The following is a 23,105-nucleotide window of genomic DNA, read 5'->3' as shown; positions in this document are numbered from 1 at the left end:
GCTTTGCTATTCCCTGAACCATGCTGGGGGTGAACTCAGGAGGGACTCAGGCTAAGGTACAAGGCTGGAAGTAGCATGACTAGGCCAGTGGCCAAGGCTGAGGAACGCCTTAGCAAGAAAAAGGAAAACATTTGGGCCTGGACATGAAGTTCCTGGGAATGCTGGCTGCCCAAGGACTTGGGAGGTAAAACAATAAGCCTTAGTCCAGCTGGAATGGTATATAACCTTGTGTCCCCTGCTAGGCGGTAAACTGGTCCAGCCACTGCCCTGGGCCAACAGTCCCATTAGTAAGTTCCCTGAATAAACCATATGTCATAGTCTCTAGTTCTAGAGTCTTTCTTCAGTCTCTTGGAGATGTGACCAACCATTGGTCCAGGTGCTGTAGGTTGTTACACAACAAGGTATCAAGTTATACCTTAGCAGGAAGGATAGACTCCTGTGTGGAGTGTTGCACTTGGGTGCGAAGTATACGATGGGGAGAAGAAAAGTATCATAAATAAGAGGAAAATGGAGGACACTCAATAGCATCTTCCCTTTCCGGACCCTAGCAATCTTCTGCTCGTTCTTCTCCAAGAAATTTAGTTACAGGTTTAATCTTGTTCTGTATTCTAAGAGTCCTTCTTTGAGTGCTTCCAACAATTTAAGGGACTAGTATATAGGGGCCACTCACTAATCATGGAGTTATATTTTAGGCTTCAACTATTTCTCAGAGTATCTTGGGCCAATATTTTGACACTGTTCTTGGAGACATATTCTTCAGTGTCTTATATTGACCTGAAGATTAAGAAACTATACTAGCATCTCCTAAAGAGCCTCATAAACAACAGACACTCTACAAATACTTATTAATTAGTGTCTCTAAGTTTTTGGGAGCATAATTTAATTCATCCATGTATGTAGAATTTTAAATTTAAAAGATCACATTAACAGTCACATATATAAAAACTCAACCCTGAATGCAGACCCCAAATTCTCTTAAGACCAGACTTAACGGTCTGACCGAGACTAGAAGGAACCCGGTGGTCATGGCCCCCAGAAGTTCTGTTGGCCCAGGACAGGAAACATTTCCAAAGCCAACCCTTCAGACACTGATTGGACTGGACAATGGGTTGGAGAGGGATGCTGGTGAGGAGTGAGCTTCTTGGATCAGGTGGACACTTCAGACTATGTTGGCATCTCCTTCCTGGAGGGGAGATGAGAGGGTGGAGGGGGTTAGAAGCTGGTGAAAAGGACAGGAAAAGAGTGGAGGGAGAGAGCGGGCTGAGTAATTGGCAATGTGTAGCAAGGTGTATATGGGTTTTTGTGTGAGAGACTGACTTGATCTGTAAACTTTCACTTAAAGCACAATAAAAATTATTAAAAAAAAAAAAAAGATAGCTTCGAAGCCAGCAATACTGGCTGTCAGTTCTTCAAGAAGCTAAAAATACCAATTTAGTTTACCATATGAAAACCAATCTCCTTTTGGACCCATTCCTTATGTAACTTCACGAGGTGATCATGAGTTGATGGCTTCCAAAATAATGCATATATACCTGATTCTTTTCAGACTGGGTTCTCCAAAGTTGGGAAAAGAAAGTAAAAGCTACTCATAATAAAAATACTGTTTGTAGTTAAAAAAAAAAAAACAAAACTCAACCCTGAACTATTTCCATCTCAAGCATTTTAAGTTCCTGTTAAATGTAACCCAATATACCTGGTAAGAACAAAACTGAATTCCTTCATCTTAAATTATATACAGGCAGTCCCCAGGTTACGAATGTCCGACTTATGGACAACTCATACCTGCCCTTTACTGTTATGTAAATTTGCCCTCACTTTGAAACGACTGAAGCTACCCCTACTCACAACTAATTCTTCATTACAATCATTTACGCACAACTTTTAAATCACTGAAAAGGCTTCGAGCCTTTCCTTGCACTAACCAGCCAAAAACCAAACCCAGTGCCGTGAAGTCGATTCCGACTTATAGCGACCCTATAGGACAGAGTAGAACTGCACCGTAGAGTTTCCAAGGAGTGTCTGGCAGATTCAAACTGCCAATCCTTTGGTTAGCAGCCATAGCACTTAACCACTACATCACCAGGGTTTCCTTCTTGCGCTAAAAGTAAGGCTAGATAAGAACCTATGCACCTGTTTCGACTTACCTACAAATTCTACTTAAAGACTTAAAGACACAGTTAGGAATGGATCTCATTCATAAACTGGGGACTGCCTATACACAGATTGAATAAATGAGTGTTTTGCTTTAAAGGGGACACTTTGTTTTTAAATAATATTTTATCACGCTTAAGGTGAAAGTGGAAAGAGCCCTGGTGGCACAGTGGTTAAAGCACTTGGCTGCTAAACAAAGGGTCTGTGGTTCGAACCTACCAGCTGCTCTGCAGGAGAAAGATGTGGCAGCCTGCTTCTGTAAAGATTTACAGCCTTGGAAACCCTATGGTGTAGTTCTACTCTGTCTATAGGGTTGCTATGAGTTGGAATTGACTTGACAGCAGTGGGTTTTCAAAGGTGAAAGTTTACACAGCAAATCAGAATTCCATTTAACAATTTCTACACAAATTATTCTATGATATTGGTTGCATTTTCACAATGTGCCATCATTCTTATTCATTACATTTGTGTACTACTTCCGGTACTCTAGTTTCCCTGTCCCCTTACCTTCTCATTTTTGCTTTCGTTTTTGACCATTTGGACTCACATAGATGATTTTAAAAAGGAGCTCATTACACACAGGTGACGTTCGTTATTTTATGAGCCAATCTGCTATTTAGCTAAAACGTGACCTTAAGGAATAATTTAGGATTAAGTTTTAAAGAGTACCTCAGGGCAACAGTCTGAGAGTCCTCTAATCTCAATTGGTCCAGTAAGTCTGGAAATTATAACAATTTGAGTTCTGTTCCACATTTTTCTCCTGTTCTATCAGGATTCATGAAAGGAGATACTGCTAAAACAGCTCTTAAGGTCTTAGATTTTTTTTTTAAGCCTTAATTATAGAATGTATTTTTACCTGCACATCTTCATTTGTGTACTCCTAATCTCGGTATCTGCTACACCATTACTCAATATTATCCTGACAACACAGAGTCTGTGTAAATCTGGAAGACTGATGAAGAACAGTGACTGCTGTCTAGAATCATTCATTTTTCTGTTGATAGTGTGTCTCAGAAACCAGGCCTTTAAAAACAAACAAACAGCAATAAAAACTAATAGACTGTCTTATCAGTAGGGTTTTAACACCAACCCAGCACATAACTTTGATGTTGTTTTGGAACGAGATAACAAAAACATAGCAAATAGCAGTTAATATCACTATTTTACCTTTAAGATTTTCTAATGACAACTTAGAATTTTAAACTAGTTCTTCTATACCACAAATAATCTGAGTAAAAATAATACAAAAACAGCTACTGTTTATTATTATTATGGTATAGGTGAAGAATATTGAATATACCAAGGATGGACAAAAGAATAAACAAATCAGTCTTAGAAGAAATACAACTAGAATACTCCTTAGAAGCGAGGATGGCGAGACTTCGACTTGCTTACTTTGGACACATCATCAGGAAAGACCAATTGCTAGAGGACAACTTGTTGGTAAAGTGGAATCAAAAAGCTAAAACAAAGGAAACCCTCAATGAGATGGACTGACACAATAGCCATAACAATGGACTCAAACATACCAATGACACAAGACCAGTCCCCATGAGTTGGAGACAACCTGATAGTAACTAACACCACTCTGCTCTAGGTACTAGATACATGTTTCTACCATATTGTGTTTATTTAATAAATTCCCCCTGAAGTTCCTGGGGAAGGACCCCTGGTAACACAGTGGCTGGATGCTTGGCTGCTAACCAAATGGTGTGTGATGGTTTGAACCCACCAACGTCTCTGTAGGAGAAAGATGTGGCAGTTCGCTTTCGGAAAGATTTATAGCCTTGGAAACCCTATAGAGCAGTTCTACTCTGTCCTGTAGGGTCTCTAGAAGTTGGAATTGATTTGATGGCAACAGGTTTGGTAAAGTTCCTGGTTATTTCTAAGTCTCATTTTGTTCTCAGGAACACAAAATATTTCCTATGACAATGATTTTCAAAAACATAAAAGCACATATAGCAAGGTCTCCTAATATTCCAGACTATCTCTGTAAAGCACTTCAGGGCTGAAGCATATAGTATTTTACATGAAAGAAAATGTTCACTGAGATCTCTAAATTGTAACCTACTTTCCTTTTCCACTTTAAAACTCTTATTTGGGGCACATTTTAGAGTTGATAATTCACAGGGACATCTCTTTGAAGTTTATATTCTGTATTACAGGAAATCAAATTGGAAGGTAAAAGTAAAGCAACGTATTTAAGGTCAAGTTCTGTAGGGGGCTCAATTATGTTATGGAAAAGTAACTTAGACACTAATACTTTAAAATTTTTAACATTGACATATTTTCTCTCTTTAGGAAGCCAGATAATCACATATTAACCCAGGAATCTGGATTGTGACTGGTCTTAAGTCTAGTCAGAGTGACCAAGTGCCTTTGTGGTACCATTTGAGGAATGCTGGGCATGCTCTTTGGCTCCCACACGTTTCTCACTCAGGAACCACAGAGTTTAAAATTTTCATCATTAGAGAACCACTTTGTCCTTTAAAAGATGAAAGTGCTTGTGGAATCGCTAACACAACTTTATACTAGGTGTTAATGATTTAATCAAAATGATTTCTGACATTATTCAAAAGAAAAATACTCCCTTTCTCTGCTTTTCTGCTCTATGTAAGTGCTTGCTATGATGAAACCTTCCTCCCCCCGCCCAAAAAAAAACTGAGTGAAAAGGGGAGGAAAAAAACCAAGTAGAAAGTCCCAAGACAAAAACAGTCTACTTCACAGTTTTGCCTAAAATTTACTTGATCTGAATTTCTTTTGAAGAGCCCTCAAGGATGAACTAGGCAGAATATAAATCAAAGCATTAATTGTGGCTTGGATCCAGAAGGACAACTGTGCACATTTTAAGGAAAACAGGCCAAAGACATGGGTGAAAGTTTATAATCCTTTATTTTTATTTCTAAAAAATATTTTCCACTAAAGTTACTTTCTATCTCATTTTTGCTCTAAGTATCTTACAGAAGTGATCTAAATTCCAGATCACCAAGAAATTCCTGAGTGGTCCTCCTCTTCTTTTGTCAATCTTCAAAGATTCACTGAACAGAAAACTGTATGTAACTGATATTGCTCTCTCCAGAAACAGGCAAAAATTTATTTAGAATTATTTAAAAAAAATTTTTTTGAATTTATAATTGGCAAATCCTGCAAATTTTTTAAAAGTCTGTTTTCTTTTCCTAGATTGCCTAAGGGTAAGAGCTATATTGTAAAGCTCAAACCCTGGGTCAAAGCCTTAAGAATATATATGGATAAACTAGCAACACGATGTTCAGAGAACAGCCCCACTACATTTCTGTCCTGGCCAGCACTTGATAATGTCAGTCTTTTTAATTTAGCCATCCTAGTGATGGTCTATGAGTCAGAACCAACTTGATGGCAATGGTTTTTTTTTTTTTTTAGTGGGTGTATGGAACCCTGGTGGCATAATGGCTAAGAGCTTGGTTGTTAACCAAAGGGCTGGCAGTTTGAATCCACCAGCCACCCCTTGAAAACCGTTGGGGCCAGTTCTACTCTGTCCTGTAGGGTCACATGAGTTGGAATTTACTTGATGGCAACAGGTTTAGTTTCAATTCACCTTTTTGGCAATTGCCAGCAGGGCAAACAACAAGTACCTGCAAATTCTACACGTGAGGGCTCAGAGTTTATGAACCCAATGGGAACTAAGAAGTGAAGTGAGGTCCCAGGACCTTCCAGCGTTTCCTTTATTTCTACTGGCCCAGTGGGAAGGTTGGCTGTCAGGACGGCTACGTATATGGCTTCCCTGGGTCCTTAAGCAAGTGGCTGCCCCTCCCTGGGCCTTACTTTCCTGTATAGGGTGCTGGAATTAGGTGGAAACACATCCAAGGTATTTATTTAGCTTTGTTGTTGTTAGTTGCCATGGAATGGTTTCCCAACTCATAGGGACTCCATGTGTCAGAGAAGAACTGCTCCACAGTGTCTTTAAGGTTGTGACCTTTTGGAAGATTGCCAGGCCTTTCTTCCAAGGTGCCAAGTGCTTAACCATTTCAACCACCCAGGGACTCCCTTTATTTAAATACCTTTATTAAAGGGTGATCCTGTAAATTATTGATAAAATGCTGTTAATATTGTAACCCATGAGCCTTTAAAGACCATAAGGAAATGATTTCTCCTCTCCCCCGCCCCCAGTCCAGAAGACTAAATTCGCTCCAACCAAAGCTCACACACAGAGGAACGAAAGCTGCAGTCGCCTTCCACCCTACTTCACATAGATTCCCAGAGAAAGTCGAGCCCCTATCTCCTGGGGTCCTCACGGGTCTGCCCAATGAGTGGCCCTGGCCTGCCCCAATTGTCTCTTCACTACTCCGAGTGCTTCATGACAGTGGGAAACAATTTATAAAATTTTTTAGAACCATGAAAGCACTGACGTCAGACCCGCTTCTCCTGAGGTGCAGACGTTCAACACTTCTCCCGGGTGCTGAGGAGAAGGCGGTGTGGGCGGCAGCCCCTCCCCTAAAGAAGACGTCCCCGGCCCCAGTCGTCCTTGCCTCCGCTCCGTAGCCTCCCGAGTACACGAGCCTTTTGCCGTGCTCGCAGGCATCCCCCTCAGGTCGTCCTTAGCGTGCTCCTCGGCACCTCTGGGAGCCTCTCCCTGCGAGCCCCGCGTTCCCAGCAAGCCCTGCGCGCCCTACGTTCCCGGCATGTCCCGCGCGAGCTCCATATTCCAGGCCCACGCCCGCTTCCCCCCCCACCCCGGCACGTGTCGGCTTTTCCCGCCAACGCCTTCTGTCGGCCGAAGTGGCCCTAGTGATTCACTGAGCGAAGACGGGCTTGGCGTCTGTGGAGCCCGGGGTGGGGCTCTTGTGGTCCACGAGGGAGTGGAAAGCTGGATCGGTGAAATACAGCCACTCGGGAGCCGCGGGTGCCGGAAGACCTGGCCCGACGGGTACTGCGCGCGGTGTGCAGCCCCTGAAGAGCCGGTGGTCTCCGCTCAGAGAGGGGGTCCTCTTCCTCTCCGGTAAGTCCTCTGGAACACTCTTATGAGTACTGGGAACGTGACAGTTAACACCACACCACCCAGTCACTGCTCTTTTACAGTTTACATCTTAATGGGGACAGGGGGAGCAGATGATTAGGTAAAAGTATAGTTTGTGTTAGTCTTGCAATGATTAAGGGGTCGGCTGCTAACAGAAAGGTCGCAGTTTGAACCCATCCAGCAGCTCCACAGGAGAAAGACCTGGTGATCTGCTCCCATGAAGATTAAAAAAAAAAAAAAAAAAAACGGTAGAAAACCCTGTGGGGCAGTTTTACTGTGTCATATGGGGTCGCTATGAGACGGAATTTATTAGACAGCACCCAACAAGGACGATCCTTTGTGGGGAGTCCCTGGGTGGTGCAAGGGTTAAGCACTTGACTACTAGCCAAAAGGTTAGTGGTTGGAACCCACCCAGAGGTGCCTTGGAAGACAGGCCTGGCAATCTGCTTCCATAAAGATTACTGTCTTGAAAACCCTATGGGGCATTTCTGTTCTGTCACATGGGTTGCTCCGAGTCCAAATCAACTCAATGGCACATAACATATTCTGCCATGGAAAAAAATAAAGGCATTTAAGAAGAGAGTGATGTGAGGGCAAGGTGCTATATTGGTAAAGACACAGGAAGTCCACTCAAATGTGACTGTTGAGAGATGCAAAGGAGTGCTTAAGAGTGTTCCTGGTAAAGAAGTGAGAAAGAACAAGGCCCCAAAGTGGAAGAGATTTGAGAATCAGAACTATTGAATCAGAATCACTGCTTTATTAATTAAAGATGAGTAAGCTATGTTTTGCTCTAGAATCATTGTACTTTGTGCTTAATTCTTTTTTGCTATCCTTGAGCTAAGTTCATTTGAATATTCTGGCCATGTTATAAAAATGCAAAGAAATTTTTTATTCATAATTTTGCCAGAGTAATGAGGATAGAAGAGTAGTGGTGGGTGGCGAGGAATGACATCAGTAATCAATTAGGAAATCAAGGGAAAGGACACCAGGGATGCTGCTGCATCTCCAGAGGCTAGTGTCTAGAGTTTAGTTCCTTCTAGAATTAACCTTAGAGGTCCTAGATCATATTTTTACAGAGGGAGGTATCTGTATTTCTGACCTGTACCTCCCCGCTCCCCAGGTTGCTGGAACTCCACTGCCTTCACTATTACTTATATTACTTGTATACTTATCTCGATGCGATGAGCACCTTGGACTGGTCCTAGAGTATAGCATACTTACTTGTTTTAAACTATTTTCTTGCTGCTGTTGTCTTTTGCCTCTCTTTTCCTCCAGTTTTCTAGACTGGGAAAGAAAAAATAATGCTTCAGCTTTAGTAGAAATGCTAGAAAATGTTTAAAAACTTGATTAGTACTCTTGTTAGCAACAGGTTAATGAATCTACATTTCTCCTTATGGTTATAGTATAGATTTTCCGAGTGCTTATGTATCAACTTCGATACCGTATTCATTCAAAAATGTTCATTGAGCACCTGCTGAGTGATAGGCATGGTGCTAGGTGATGGACAGACTGTTCCTGCCTGCAGGGAACTCTCTCTTTATAAATATAAGTGGGGGTAAAAGCAACTTCAAGTCATAAATGCCTTTTATTAAAATGAATATAAGTTTTTTCAATTTAGAAATTTGGTAATTACTACTAATAGATACGGAGTTTATAAAGCAACTAAGTATGGTATATAAACTAGATACAAAGGTATTTAGAATGGAAAAGTTACCATTTTCTAACATGATATTTGAAAAACGTGGATGCTATGCAAACGACCTGTGCAGACATTTGAACTAAAGCCATGCCCATTTTCTGAGGGAGCCAGCCTTTATGGTTGGGATAGCTATTGGCCCATTGTCAGGAGAGAGCTGCTGAAGTACTCTGCCCAAGAGGTAGATGGAATTTGTAAAAGAAATAAGAAATGTAACATTGTTTGATTACTTATGTCTTAGAGTGGAAGAGAAGATTGGGTATATTTTTACCTGAGGAACTTTAGGAGTAGGATTGGCTTTCTAAGTGTTTATGTAGATTTCTTTGCTGTAAGGAAGTCAGGAGGAGGGTTGTAAATATTTGTGTTCCTTTAATTTCTCAGGTTTGTTTGTCTCTATATTCGTCTAGATTTACTAGTTCACCCTGGTGCACATGCCAGGTAAGATATTTCTTTCTCATACCTGTTTTGGAATAAGGAAGTCTTGTTGAGTAATAGTGATAGCTAAAATGTATTCATTTCTTTCTATATGCCAACACTGTCTTATGCATTTTATAAGCAAGTGACTTAGAACAGTTAACTGACTAGCTCAGAGTCGTGCATCTGATGTCACAAAACCAGGGTTAGGATCTAGGTCGCTGGTACTGGAGTTCTGCTTTTATCCACTTCTGGAGTTATTTGGAACTGGGACTAAAATCTAAAGCCATCTTTACATTGGATGTAGACGTAGTCACACACTCAGGAGACTGACTGCTCTGCTAGAAGGCATGGGGGAGATTCAGCAGTCCTGACAGCTTTTAGGGAAATACCATCATCTCGTTTACTTTTTTTTTTTTTTTTTTAAGAATAGGAAATTCATAGCACTGAGTGTATACATTAGAAAAAAGGAAAAGTCTCAGATCAGTATTCTAAACTGGACCTCAAGAAGTTGGAAAAAGAAGAGGAAAATCCAAAGCAAGCAGAAGGAAGGCAATAATAAGATAACAGCAGGCATCAATGAAATTGAAAAAGGAAGTATAATAGAGAAAAAACAATGAAACAAAAAGGTGGTTCTGTGAAAAGATCAATAAAATTGACTAATCTCCAGCAAATCAGACAAAGGAAAAAAAAGGGAAGTTTCAAATTAATAATATCAGGAATTAAGCAGGGGATATTGATAGACCCTATTAACATCAAAAGGATAATAACGAAACACTGCCAACAACTCTGTACATATAAATTTGACAAGTAAGATGAAATGGACCAATTCCTTGAAAACTACAAACTGCCACAACTCACCCAATATGAAACAGATAATTCGAATAGTCATATAACTATTAAGGAGCACAGGTGTTGCAGTGGTTAAGAGCTCGGCTGCTAACCAAAAAGTTGGCAGTTCAGATCCATCAACTGCTCCTTGAAACCCTGTGGGGCAGTTCTACTCTGTCCTATAGGGTCTCTATGAGTAAGAATTGACTTGACAGAAAAGGTTTTTTTTTTTTTTTTAATTAATTATTAAGGAAATTGAATTCACAGGTAAAAACCTCCTGAAAAAGAAATTTCTAGGCCCACTGGTTTCACTGGAAAATTTTACCAAACCTTTAAAAAAGTATTAACACCAATTCTAAACAATGTTGTTGTTATTTTTAGGTGCTATTGAGTCGGTTCCAACTCATAGCGACCCCATGCACAACAGAACAAAACACTGCACCATCCTTACAATCGTTGTTATGCTTGAGCTCATTGTTGCAGCCACTGTGTCAATCCACCTCATTGAGGGTCTTCCTCTTTTCCACTGACCCTGTACCCTACCAAGCATGATGTCCTTCTGCAGGGACTGATCCCTCCTGACAACATGTCCAAAGTATTTAAGACACAGTCTTGCCATCCTTGCCTCTAAGGAGCATTCCGGCCACACTTCTTCCAAGACAAATTTGTTTATTCTTCTGGCAGTCCATGGTATATTCAATATTCTTCGCCAACACCACAATTCAAAGGTGTCAACTCTTCTTTGGTCTTCCTTATTCATTGTCCTGCTTTCACATGCATATGAAATTTTTTTCAATAATTTCCACATTCTTTTGGATCACCTTTCTTTGGAATGGGTACAAATATGTATCTCTTCCAGTTGGTTGACCAAGTAGCTGTCTTCCAAATTTCTTTGCATAGATGAGGGAGTGTTTCCAATGCTGCATCTATTTGTTGAAACATCTCAACTGGTATTCCATCAATTCCTGTAGCCTTGTTTTTCGCCAGTGCCTTCAGCGCAGTGTGGACCTCTTCATTCAGTACCATAGGCTGTTGATCACATACTACCTCCTGAAATAGCTGGACACTGACCAGTTTTTTTGGTATAGTGACTCTGTATATTCCTTCCATCTTCTTTTGATGCTTCCTGTGTTGGTTAATATTTTCCCCTTAGAATTCTTGAGTATTGCAACTCGAGGCTTGAATTTTTTCATCAGTTCTTTCAGCTTGAGAAATGCTGAGCATGTTCTTCCCTTTTGGTTTTCTTTCTCCAGGTCTTTGCACATTTCATTATAATACTTTGTCTTCTTGAACCTCCCTTTGAAATCTTCTGTTTAGTTCTTTGACTTCATAATTTCTTTCTTTTGCTTTAGCTACTCTATGTTCAAGAGCAACTTTTGGAGTCTTTTTTGATACCCGCTTTGGTGTTTTCTTTCTCTTCTGTCTTTTTAATGACCTCTTGCTTTCTTCATGTGTGATGTCCTTGATGTCATCACACAACTTGTCCGGTTTTTGGTCATTAGTGTTCAATGTGTCAAGTCTGTTCTTGAAATGGTCTCTAAATTCAGGTGGGCTATACTCAAGGTCGTACTTTGGTTCTTGTGGACTTGTTCTAATTTTCCTCAACTTCAACTTGCATATGAGCAATTGATGGTTTGTTCCACAGTCAGCCCTGGCCTTGTTCTGATGGATGATATTGACCTCTTCCATTGTCACTTTCCACAGATATAGTCAATTTTATTCCTGTGTATTCTATTTGGTGAGGTCCACATGTATAGTTGCCATTTATGTTGTTGAAAAAAGGTACATGCAATGAAGAATTCGTTGGTCTTGCAAAATTCTATCATGTGATTTCCAGTGTAGTTTCCAAGGCCGGTATTTTTTGACTACCAATCCTCCTTGTTTCCAGCTATCGCATTCCAATAGCAATAATTATCAATATATCTTGATAGCGGCCCTATAGGACAGAGTAGAACTGTTCTGTAGGGTTTCCAAGGAGGGGCTGGTGGATTCAGACTGTTGACCTTTTGGTTAATAGCCGTAGCTCTCAACCACTGTGCCACCAGGGCTCCAGTTTTGATAGGATTAGCAATATGTAAAAGAATTATATGCTGTGAACAAATAGTTTATTCCAGGGATGTAAAGCTGGTTCAATATTTGAAAATGAATGTATTCCACCATATTAACAGGCTGAAGAAGAAAAATGACACAGTCATATCAATTGATGCAGAAAAAGCTTCTGACAAAATTCAACACCCATTCATAATAAAAACTCTCAGGAAACCAGGTATACAGAACTTCCTCAATTTGACAAAACGCCTACAAAAAACCTACAGTTAACAGCACGTTGTTGTGTGCTGTCAAGTCGATTCCAATTCATACTTAATGATAAAAGACAGAACATTTTCCTTCGAAGATCGGGAATAAGGCAAGGATGTACATGCTTACCACTGCCATTCAACATAGTACCTGAAGTTTTAGCAAGCACAATAAGGCAAGAAAATTGAAGGCATTCAGATTGGAACGGAATAAAGAAAACCTCCATTTGCAGATGATACAATGGTCTACATATAAAATTCCAAGGAATCTAGAAAAAACTGAGTTCAAAAGGTTACAGATACAATGTAAACTTACAAAAACTGATTTTCTATATACTAGTAGTCAACACATGGAAACTGAAAAAACACAGTACCATTTACAATGGCTCAAAACAGATTACTTTGGTGTGAGTCTAACAAAATTGCTTAGGATTTGTATGCTGAAAACTACAAAATTTTGATAAAAGAAAGCAAAAAAGATCTAATACACAGATACTCTGTGTTCATGAATTGGATGAGTCAACATAATCAAGATGCCAATTTTCCCCAAATTGATAGCAAGTTTAATGTAATTCCTATCAAAATCCCAACAATATTTATTTATAGATCTAGACAAGAATAAAACTTTATTCTAAAATTTATATGGAAGGGCAAAGGAACTAGAATAGCTAAAACAATTCTGGAAAAAAAGAATAAAGTAGGAGGAATCAGTCTCCTTGGTTTCAGGACTTAAAATTTATTATATAGCTACAGTAAGCAGTTGTGTGGCATTGGTGGAGGGCTAGATACATAGATCAATGGACCAGAATAAAGAACTCAGAAATAGCCCTGGTACAAATACAGGTAATCACCGACTTTCAATACATTTGAATTATGATGAACCGAATTTACGACCATCCATTGTTTTTTGTACATCTTATCCTTTAGTAATATGTACTACATAGTGTTGCAGCATGTAATTTCTGTATCTTATATCTAATGTTTCCAAACCCCAAAGACACATAAAGTCAGATTTATAAAGATAATGGTAATAGAAGGCAATAATAATGAAAACTAAAAAGAAAAAAGAATGAGGTACTCGACTTACACAACAGAATCAACTTACGATGAAGTCATAGGAATGGAACCCCATCGTAAGTCAGGGACTACCTGTACAGCCAACTAAGTTTTGAGAAAGGAGCAAAAGCAATTCAATGGAGGAACAACAGACTTTTCAACAAATTGCTTCAGCAATTGGATATCTATAGGGAAAAAAAGGTACCTTGACCTAAGTTTCACACCTTATATAAAAATTAATTCAAAATATTTCATAGATTTAAACATAAAACTATAAAACTCTTTAGAAGATAACATATAAGAAAATCTTTGAGACACAGGACTTGGTGAAAAGTTTTTAGACATGCTACCAAAAGCACTGTCCATAAAAGAAAAAAAGTGATAAATTCAACCTCATCAAAATTAAAACTTCTGCTCTGTGAAAGACAGTTAAGAGGAAAAAAAGAAAAGCTACAGACAGGGAAAAAATATTTGCAAACCACGTGTCTGACAATGGATTCATATCTAGCATATAAAAAACTCTCATTAGTCTACATTAAAAAAATTCAATTAAAAAATGGGCAGAAGACATGAAGAGACATTTCACCAAAGAAGATACACAGATGGCACATAAGCACATGGGAAGATGTCCCAAATTAAGATCACAGTAAGATATCCCTGCACACCTATCTGGATGATAAAAATAAAAAAATAGTGACAATACCAAATGCAGGTGAGGATGTAGAGAAACTGGACCTCTCATACATTGCTGGTGAAAATGTAAAATTGTCTGGCAGTTTCTTATAATACTAAGCATGTAACTTACCATATGACCCAGCAATCACACTTCAGGGTATTTATCCTCGAGAAATGAAAACCTATGTTCACACAAAAACCTGTACATGATGGTTTATAGCAGATTTATTGTAAAACCCAAAAACTGGAAACAACCAATGTCCCTTGATGAGTGAATGGTTAAACTGTGGTACATCCATACCGTGGAATACTGTTGTTAGTTGCCTTCAAGTTGATTCCGATTCATGGTGACCGATACTAACCCCCATTGCCATCAAGTCTATTCTGACTCATAGCAACTCTACATGACAGAGTAGAACTACCCCACAGGGTTTGCAAGGCTGTAAATTTTTATGGAAGCAGACTGCCACATCTTTCTCCTGCGGAGCAGCTGGTGGGTTTGAACAGTCAGCCTTTTGGTTAGCAGTTGAGGTCTTAACTACCGTGCTACCAGGGCTCATACTAGTGAACAGTAAAAAGGAACAGACTGTCAATACAGGAAACAAGATCTCAAGGTTATTATGCTAAGTGGAAAAAAAGTCAATCTCAAAAGGTTACATACTGCATAATTCCATTTATACAACACCCTCAAAATGACATTATAGAGATGGAAAAGAGATTAGTTGTTGCCAGGGGTTAGGGATAGTGGTTAAGGGGGTGACTGTAAAGAGGCATACAAGGGAGTTCTCTGTGCTGATAGAAAGCTCTGTATCTTGATTGCGGTAGTGGTTGCACAAATCTACATATGTGATAAAATGACATAAGTATACACATACATTGGAACAATGTCAGTTTCCTGGTTTCGATATTATACTACAGTTATGTAAGATGTAACCACTGGACAAACACCGTGAAGGCTACACCTGTCTGCTATCTTTGCAACTTCCTCTGAATCTATAATCCCAAAATTATGTATTTAAAAAAAAGAAAATGTTTACAAAGTATAGAACTTTCATATAAATCATTTCTACATTATGTTTTTGTTGATGTGTAATTAAACACGTATTATGCATGAACCACAACTGGTTAGTTTTATAGTACAAATAACTTACCTTGTTTTCTTGTTAACTCTATTTAAACCTGTTTCAGTTGCGTTGATGAAGAGTAGGACTGCTCCATAGGGTCTCTAAGGAGTGGCTGGTGGATTCGAACTGCCAAACTTTCGGTTACCAGCTGAGCTCTTAAGCACTGTGTCACCAGGTCCTTAGAAATATCTCTGAAACTAGTGTTAAAACTTGCAAATGTATGCTTAACATGAAAAAGAGAGAAAGTAAAATATAAAATAAAAAATATTTGGAATGCTTCAAAAGATGTTTTCTTCTCTACGGCCATTCATCCCCTGGAGGAGGTAAGCTGGGAGAAAAGGGAACTAACATTCACCATGCACCGAATATGTGCTAGAATTGTGCAGAGTCACCTGGAAGGGTGACATACATGTGTAACCTGTTGTGCAGTTCTTTTTGCAATTAGCTACTGTTGCTGTAAAGGGCCTTAATAGCAATGTATCTAATGGCTTTTTCCCCCCTAAATTTTATTTGTTTTGTTGTTGTTAAGAATATACACAGCAAAACAGATACCAAGTCAACAGTTTCTACATGTATAATTTAGTAACACTGAGTACATTCTTTGAGTTGTGCAACCATTCTTACCTCCTTTTGAGTTTTTCCTCCTCCATGAACAAAAACTCAGACTGCCCTCAAGCTTCCTATCTAATCTTTCCAGTTGCTATTGTCAGTTTGATCCCATATGGATAGTTCTTAAAGCATAATGCTCAAGGCAGACATTTTTTACTGGTAAACTAAACTGTTGTTTGGTTTTAAGAAAACTTCAGGGGATATTTTTGGTATAAGGTTTCAAGATCATCTCAGGGCAGTACTTTCAGGGATTCATCCAACCTCTATGGCTCCAGAAAGTCTGGAGTCCATGAGCTTTTGAAATTCTCTTGTACATTTTCCCCCTTTTGCTCAGGATTCCTCTATGCAATCTTTGATCAAATGTTTAGTAATGGTAGCTGGGCACCATTCAGTTCTTCTGATCTTATGGCAAAGGAGGCAACTGTTCATGGAGGCAATTAGCTGCACATTCCATATCCTATTCTTAAATCTCCTTTCTCTGTTGCAAATAGAGACCAGTTGTTGGGCTTTGGATGGCTGCTTGCAAGCTTTTAAGACCCCAGGCACTACACCAGGAACTAGAAGATAGAACAGAAACACTAAAAACGTTATTAGGCTAATTAACTGGGATGTCCCATGAAAATATGACCCTAAACCTCCAAGCCAAGGAACCAAATCCCTTGAGGTGTTAGGTTGCATAAATAGCACTTTTTTTTTTTTCTAATGACTTCATAGGCTGGAATTTTCCCTCATTTTTCCAAACATACGTAATTTTTCATGTGTGATATTTTATCCTGTAAGGAGAGGAGGAGAGTGCCTGGCTGGGGAGGTACTCTTCCTGACTGTTCCAACTGCGGTTAATAATGAAGTGAAATGGTGGAGATAGTTTATGATTTACCCTAAAAAATATACTGTTGAAACAAGATATATAACTAATACATAAGTGTTTGCCTAGTAATTGGTCAACAGCGGAGAAGCTATCTCAGAGTTACAGGAATAACTTGGAAGCTTTTTATTTTTAAGGAAAAAAAAATTCAAACATTCTTCTTTTATTTCCCTGCGAAAACTAGGCAATCCAAATCCCGAGTGGAAAGCAGATAAGGAGAATTAAGTTTGTAAAAGTTTACTTTATAAAAGCTTATTTTGGGTAACATTTGTTTCATCGAGCTTGAGTTATAAAATTGTTTTATGATGTACTCCTTATTTTTAGCCCAGGACGCCCTCTTGTGTTTTACGTGTATGCTAACAGCTTACCCACCGTGCCCGTTTTTTGGCACTTGAAGTGCAACTCCTTTTGCTGCACAGTAAGGTCGGAGCACGACTGGTTGAACTTGGTTGGGACACGCCACCGCGGTTAGACGCTGAGGTGGGCCATAACCAGGTGAACTTCGGCACCACGCACTTTGCTCTTGCTGCCCTGCCCCGCCTTTGTTCTTCCGCGCCAAGCTAATCCGCGCATGCGGCCGAGCCTCCGTGCCCAGCCCTCCAGCTGCAGCCGCCCGGCACGCTTTCACCCGCTGCCTCCCGAGGCTGCGTAGCCTCCGCTAGGCCCCGCCCCCACCAGCAGCCAATCATCCGCCCGCACGGGGCGGGGCGGGGCGTGCCGGAGGCGAGGGGCGCCCTCTGCTGGTAAGCGGTGCGACCAATCAGCCCGTGCTCTGCCCCGGCCGCCCCGCCCGCCCCGCCCTACGCGGCCGTGGAGCCCCATCCCGGAGAAGGGAGCGGGGTGTCTGGGTCGAGTTCCTTAGTTGGTCTGTTCTTCTGGGACGCTGGTGCGTGCAGAGCCTTGGGTTCGCATTTCCGAGATGGCGGAGCCGTCGGACAAGGCTGTGAAGTACTATACCCTAGACGAGATCAAGGAGCACAACCACAACAAGAGCACCTGGATCATCCTGCACCACAAAGTATACGACGTGACCAAGTTCCTGAACGAGGTGCGTGGACGCGGGGGCGCACAGCCCGGGCGCGCGGGGACTCACGGCTGACGTGGTGCACAGCCCGGCGCGCGGACAAGGGCGGGCGGGGGGCGCGCGGGATAAGCTAGGGGGCGCAGGTCTGGGAGGGCGGGGATGGGAGCCGCCTCTCTCGAGCGGGAGCAGCGTGGTGCAGCAGTGGAAAGACTCTCTTTACGCACTTCCCCTGGATCTGAACCCAAGGGGGCTCCACCTGGAGAAGCGGGTTCCTAAGGCGACCCGGGGCTGGCCGATCAACCGGAGCGCCCGGGGAGGTCTGACTGCGTCCACGCCGCTTTCCCCCGCACCCGTTCACCCGGCACCTGGAAGGAGCGCGGTCAGTGTGCACCGCACCGAGTTGTTATTCACCTGGTGGTGAGGGGCACTTCTGACTCCTGGGCTGAGATCTGCTATGTGGTGTGGGCTTTGAGGAAGCAGGAGCCGAGAAAGGAAGAGAGCTTACTATTCTGCGAGCAGGACTTGATCTTCAAGCAGCTTTGAAGGTTGTAAAATAACTTTCCTTAACTTTAAGGAGAACATTCGTTTGATGAGATCTTTCGCAGTAGATTACGGTTTTTGCTGTGAACTCTAAGGCGCTTTTCTAGGAATTGTCTTTGCTGCCTCAGGATGTGTTTTATTACTTGGTGATGGTGGGGAGGGGGGAGGTTGAATCATAAATCTTAGCATTCACCACCTCTTTCCACCCACAATTAATGAGAACGTTTAGGGATGGGAATTATTCACGTAGTTTGAGGGGAGTAAAACAAAAATAGAGGCCTGATCTTAGCCTGCATCACAGTTTATATGAAGGGACTTGTTTTTGAGACTGTTAAAAACAGCAACAGCAGCAGCAACTATTTTCAGATAAGTTGGAGCTGATGTTTATTGGTATGATAGTTGTTCTTGTTATTTGATGGAGTGCCAGAAGATAAACGTGTTCTGATTCGTGACAAGTGGTTCATAGCAGGGAATCAGATTGTCCTGTCCCCTTTGGTTGTACTGATTTTGTCCAGTGTGTGTTTCCCATAAACTCATGAAACCGGAGATCTTATTTGCCTTTAGAGTTTCTTGAAATAACAACTCTAAAAGATAACATCAGGCCTAATTGACTCTAAATGTCTACTTACTACTGCCTCCCATCCCATAGTATATGTAATTTTGGGATTTTAAGGTACCAGTGTGTACCTTGTGTATTTGTGTCTGTAAAAAAAAAAAAAAGTAATGTTTATACCAGAATGTTATATTTTATACTATGGAATATCTGCCTTTTTTCGGCTTTTTTTTTTTTTTTTTTAACCATCCCAACAGCATACCTTGTACCTACTCCTAAGACAGGGTTTCTCAACTTTGGGATTTTGGGCCAGATAAACCTTTGCCTTGTGGGTTGTTGTCCTGTACAGAATGTTGAGTAGCATCCCTGGCCTCTGCCCACTAGATGTCACTAGCACCTCCCACCTTGTGACAACCAGATAATGTCTCCAGACGTTGTCAAATGTCCCCTGGGTGCAAAATTGCTCCTGGTTGAGAACCACTGCCCTAAATGGTACTGTGCATGACATTTAAGGGCCAACTTCTCAGGAGATGAGAAAGAGAAGCTTATTATTCAAATTTGTTGTATTTACTTTTGACACTTCATTCCAAAGAGGCAAGAAGGGGGAGACGGTTGTGTAACAGTTTTCTGAACAAAACTGGAAGGGATACAAACAACGCATTCAGTGGATAAATTAGCTGAAAATACATTCCTTTATTCTTGCTTTCTCGGCCTAAAAGTTTTTGATACTTCCTCTTTGAAAGTAGCTGGGGGAGAATGCCTTTCAAGTAAACTGAAATGAAATGAGTTTATTTTCTAGTCATAAATGCTTGATTAACATTTGATAACTAGATAACTAAAAAGTAATATTATAGTGAGATGAATAAATCAGATTTTGTACAGCATTTCCTGTGCACTCAGCTTTTCTTAATTAACCAAACCCCTGGTCATCAAGCCAATTCTGACTCATAGCGATGCTATAGGACAGAGTGGGACTGCCCCATAGGGTTTTCAAGAAGCATCTGGTGGATTTGAACTGTGACCTCTTGGTTAGCAGCAAAGCTCTTAACCACTGCAGCACCAAGGCTCCTTTCTTAATTGGCACTTGATAAAATGCTCACTGTAAAATGCCTGTGGTTTCAGTTTGGGGGCATCTCTGCTTTCTGGTAGTTGCCCCCTCCCTTTTTGTCAGATGATCTCGCATCTGTTGGAGCTCTTGTAGTATCTGTCTCACACAGTCAGCTGTGGAACCAGAGGGAGAGACGTCATTTCTGTTCTCAGAAACTTACATCTGAGGAAACCGTAACAACATCGATGCTGTGCTGTGGACTCTCAGGTGCAGCAGAGTGTAGTTCCACAGTTAACAGAGTGGACTCGAGAGGAAGGGTCTGAGACTTTTTGGAATTGTCCAGGGCAGTAGTATATAGGACCTAAACAGGGCAGTGATAGCAGGAATGGAAAGGAGACTGGTTCACAAGATGTTTTTATATACCACAGAGCAACAAAGACTAAGGTCAAAGAGGAAGATGGCTGACATGTTGAATTTGGAATGGCTGGTAGGATGTCATAAATGAGGAGAAAACAGTGAGGTTGGTTTTGGCTATGTTGATTGTAAGGGGTTGGAGGGCTTTTCTTTAGAAGTTGTCTGTCCACCTGCTCTTAGAGCTGGTTGAGAACTTTAAGGGCATGAGGCTCTGTTTGTAAAATGGGAGGTGTCACTGACTCTGCTCTACCTTCCTAGCACATCTGGAATCTACCTTTTTTGGACATTTCTTCCATTTGCCATTTTTATCATTTGATTTTTCTCTCTCTGACAGTCTCTGGTTTAGTCTAGTGCCCTGCCCATTGGATTTCCACCCTCCAGTTCTGCTTTCTGGGCCTCTCTGGTTTACAGGGCTGGTCTAGGATTCCCCAAGGGTGGCTTCCTGTGCCCATTTGAGTGATGTCTGAAATAAATGCATGTTCTCTAATTCAGAGGTTTTTTAGTAGAATGCTCTGCCAGATAGTTGTACTTTTTTCTAGGTCCCCCATGTTTTTACTACTTCATTAAGTCAGGGCTCTTTATCTCATGCCTACTTTTAAAACAGAAATGAGCCTAGAGTATCTCTGTCTCTCTCCCCCCTTTTCCAGCCCCCTTTCTATCAGTTAACTACAAAAGTAGGATGAAGCGTTAACTAAAGAGTATTCTACTTTCCCTAGTTTACCTAAGTATGAAAGGTTGGTTTTTGGGTTTTTTTTTTTTTTGGCCTTCCTACCTCTACTGAAAGATCGGCAGTTCGAACCTACCAGCTGCTTTGAGAGAGAAAAGACCTGGTGATTTGTTCTCGTAAAGGCTATAGCCCAGGATACGCTATGGGGCAGCTCTACTTTTGTCCTATAGGGTCCCTATAAGTCGAATCGAGTGAACACAACAACCTCAAAAATGTACTTGGCCTCTATCATTGGAAATAGATCTCCGTAGACTATGAATTTGTCCATCTGTATGTGTGATAAGATTTTTCGTGGCTGGTTATTTTTACCTTCTTCCTGAATGTCATAGATTTAGATGCATATCTTTGTTCATGTTGAGAAAATTTATGTGTGGTGGTTGGGAGTCACGCTCAGATTCTCTGTAAAATGGGAGGATGATGATAGTGCCTACTTCACAGAGTTGTTGTGAGGGCCAAATAGTCATCATTTGATAGCAGGCATATGGTAAATGCTAGCTATTAGTCATTAGTAAACTGTAACAGTAGAGGTCAGGGCTGGGCAGGAGTTTTCTTTCTGTACCATCATATGTAGCTGTGTGCTTACTTTGAGTTTATAGGTGAAGGTATAAATCTGGCAGGTGATGTTGAAACAGTAGAGTATTGTAAAAATTCTGTCCTTCCAGTTGAGAACATAGGTTTACATTTCTAAGTTGTGCAATGGGAGCTTTCTTTTCCTGGAATAAAACCAAACCAAACCTGGTGCTGTCGAGTCGATCCCGACTGATAGCTACCCCAGAGGACAGAATAGAACTGCCCCATAGAGTTTCCAAGGAGCGCCTGGTGGATTCGAACTGCCGACTTTTTGGTTAGCAGCTGTAGCACTTAACCACTACGCCGCCAGGGTTTCCTTCCTGGAATAATGGCCACATAAAGCTGTTTTGTTGTTGGGGAGTTGGGGTAGAAACCTGAGAGAGCCCTGGCTCATGATTAATAGCAGTTTAAATAGCAGCAGGTGTTTGATTACTATCTGATACTTACCTACAAGATTTTGAGCTTTATTTCCCACCTATTTTGAGCGAGATTTCTTTGTTATCATGAGTTCTAATTTTTGAATTTATATTCATGAATCGAGTCCTGCTGTATAGGGAGCAAGATTTCTTTGGTAATTCTGAGTTCTAGTTTTTGAATTTGTATTCAGGAATTGAGTCCTACCATATAGGGTCATTATGAGTCGAAAATGACTTGAAAGCAATGGGTTTGGTTTGGGGTTATATATGATTATATTATTATCAGGGTTAATGACTGTAGAACACTTAGGGACAGTTCTTCATTGTTTTGGGGAAGATAATACATGATTATTGTAAAGAATTGAACAATGTAGAAAAGTACGAAGATAAAAAACATCCAGAATTCTACAACCCAGAGGTAAAGTCTGTGAACGCCTATGAGTAGGAGTTTGTGGGGATTTATTCAGGCAGCTCTCTAGACATACACGCTTGTATGTGTATGTATTTTACATAAATGATAATATTTTCTACATGCTATTTTGTAGTCTGCTTTCCCCCACCATCCCACACACTTACCTATTTGTTGAGGGTACCATTCTGTGTCAGTAAGTCATATTTTCATGGCTGCCTTCCTATTGTGTGGCTATATCATAATACATGTAACCACTCCTCTGTTTGTGCACATTTTGTTTTTACTTTCTCATCTGTTTGATCATCTCCTTGTGGTATATCTTAATCCTGGAATTGTTGGGTAAGGATATATATCCTTTACATTTTCAGTACATGTTACCAAAGTGCCAGTGGAGAGTTTGTTTTCCCAGCTCTTAGGTCTTTTGAGAAACTGAGAAACTTGATTGTGATTACATGCCTCTTCTCTTGAATTGAGTATTTACTTTTTATCAGAAGGAAAATGTGTGGAAAATAATTTTTAGCACCTTTTTTTAGCTTGTAAATTCTCTTAAAAGTGCTGCTGTTGCAAGTAATAGCACACCTATCCTGTGAGAAAATTAGCCGTGGTGATCAGCACTAATCCATTAAGTTGTCCCAGGTTTAGAAGCCTTCAGGAAAGTGGCCTGAGGTAACAGCAGACTTAAGTGAGAAA

At 40.7% G+C, this 23,105-nt stretch overlaps 2 protein-coding genes across 2 annotated transcripts in view; one reads left to right on the top strand and one right to left on the bottom strand.

The window, feature by feature from the left end:
- Positions 1-3,141, bottom strand: part of C11H18orf63 (chromosome 11 C18orf63 homolog) — a 36,762-nt gene extending 33,621 nt beyond the window's left edge. The window contains exon 1 of the mRNA XM_049899809.1: positions 3,008-3,141. Coding sequence (XP_049755766.1) covers positions 3,008-3,141 — 134 coding nt within the window. The remainder of the gene's footprint in view (positions 1-3,007) is intronic.
- Positions 3,142-17,507: 14,366 nt separating this feature from the next.
- LOC126084982 (cytochrome b5) overlaps positions 17,508-23,105 on the top strand; it is a 52,923-nt gene continuing 47,325 nt past the window's right edge. The window contains exon 1 of the mRNA XM_049899817.1: positions 17,508-17,759. Coding sequence (XP_049755774.1) covers positions 17,631-17,759 — 129 coding nt within the window. The 5' untranslated portion in view covers positions 17,508-17,630. The remainder of the gene's footprint in view (positions 17,760-23,105) is intronic.

This window comes from Elephas maximus, chromosome 11 (genome assembly GCF_024166365.1).
Source record: "Elephas maximus indicus isolate mEleMax1 chromosome 11, mEleMax1 primary haplotype, whole genome shotgun sequence".
NCBI classification, from domain to species: domain Eukaryota; kingdom Metazoa; phylum Chordata; class Mammalia; order Proboscidea; family Elephantidae; genus Elephas; species Elephas maximus.
Note: the sequence above shows the minus strand (reverse complement) of the source record. Positions and strands in the feature narration are given on the sequence as shown.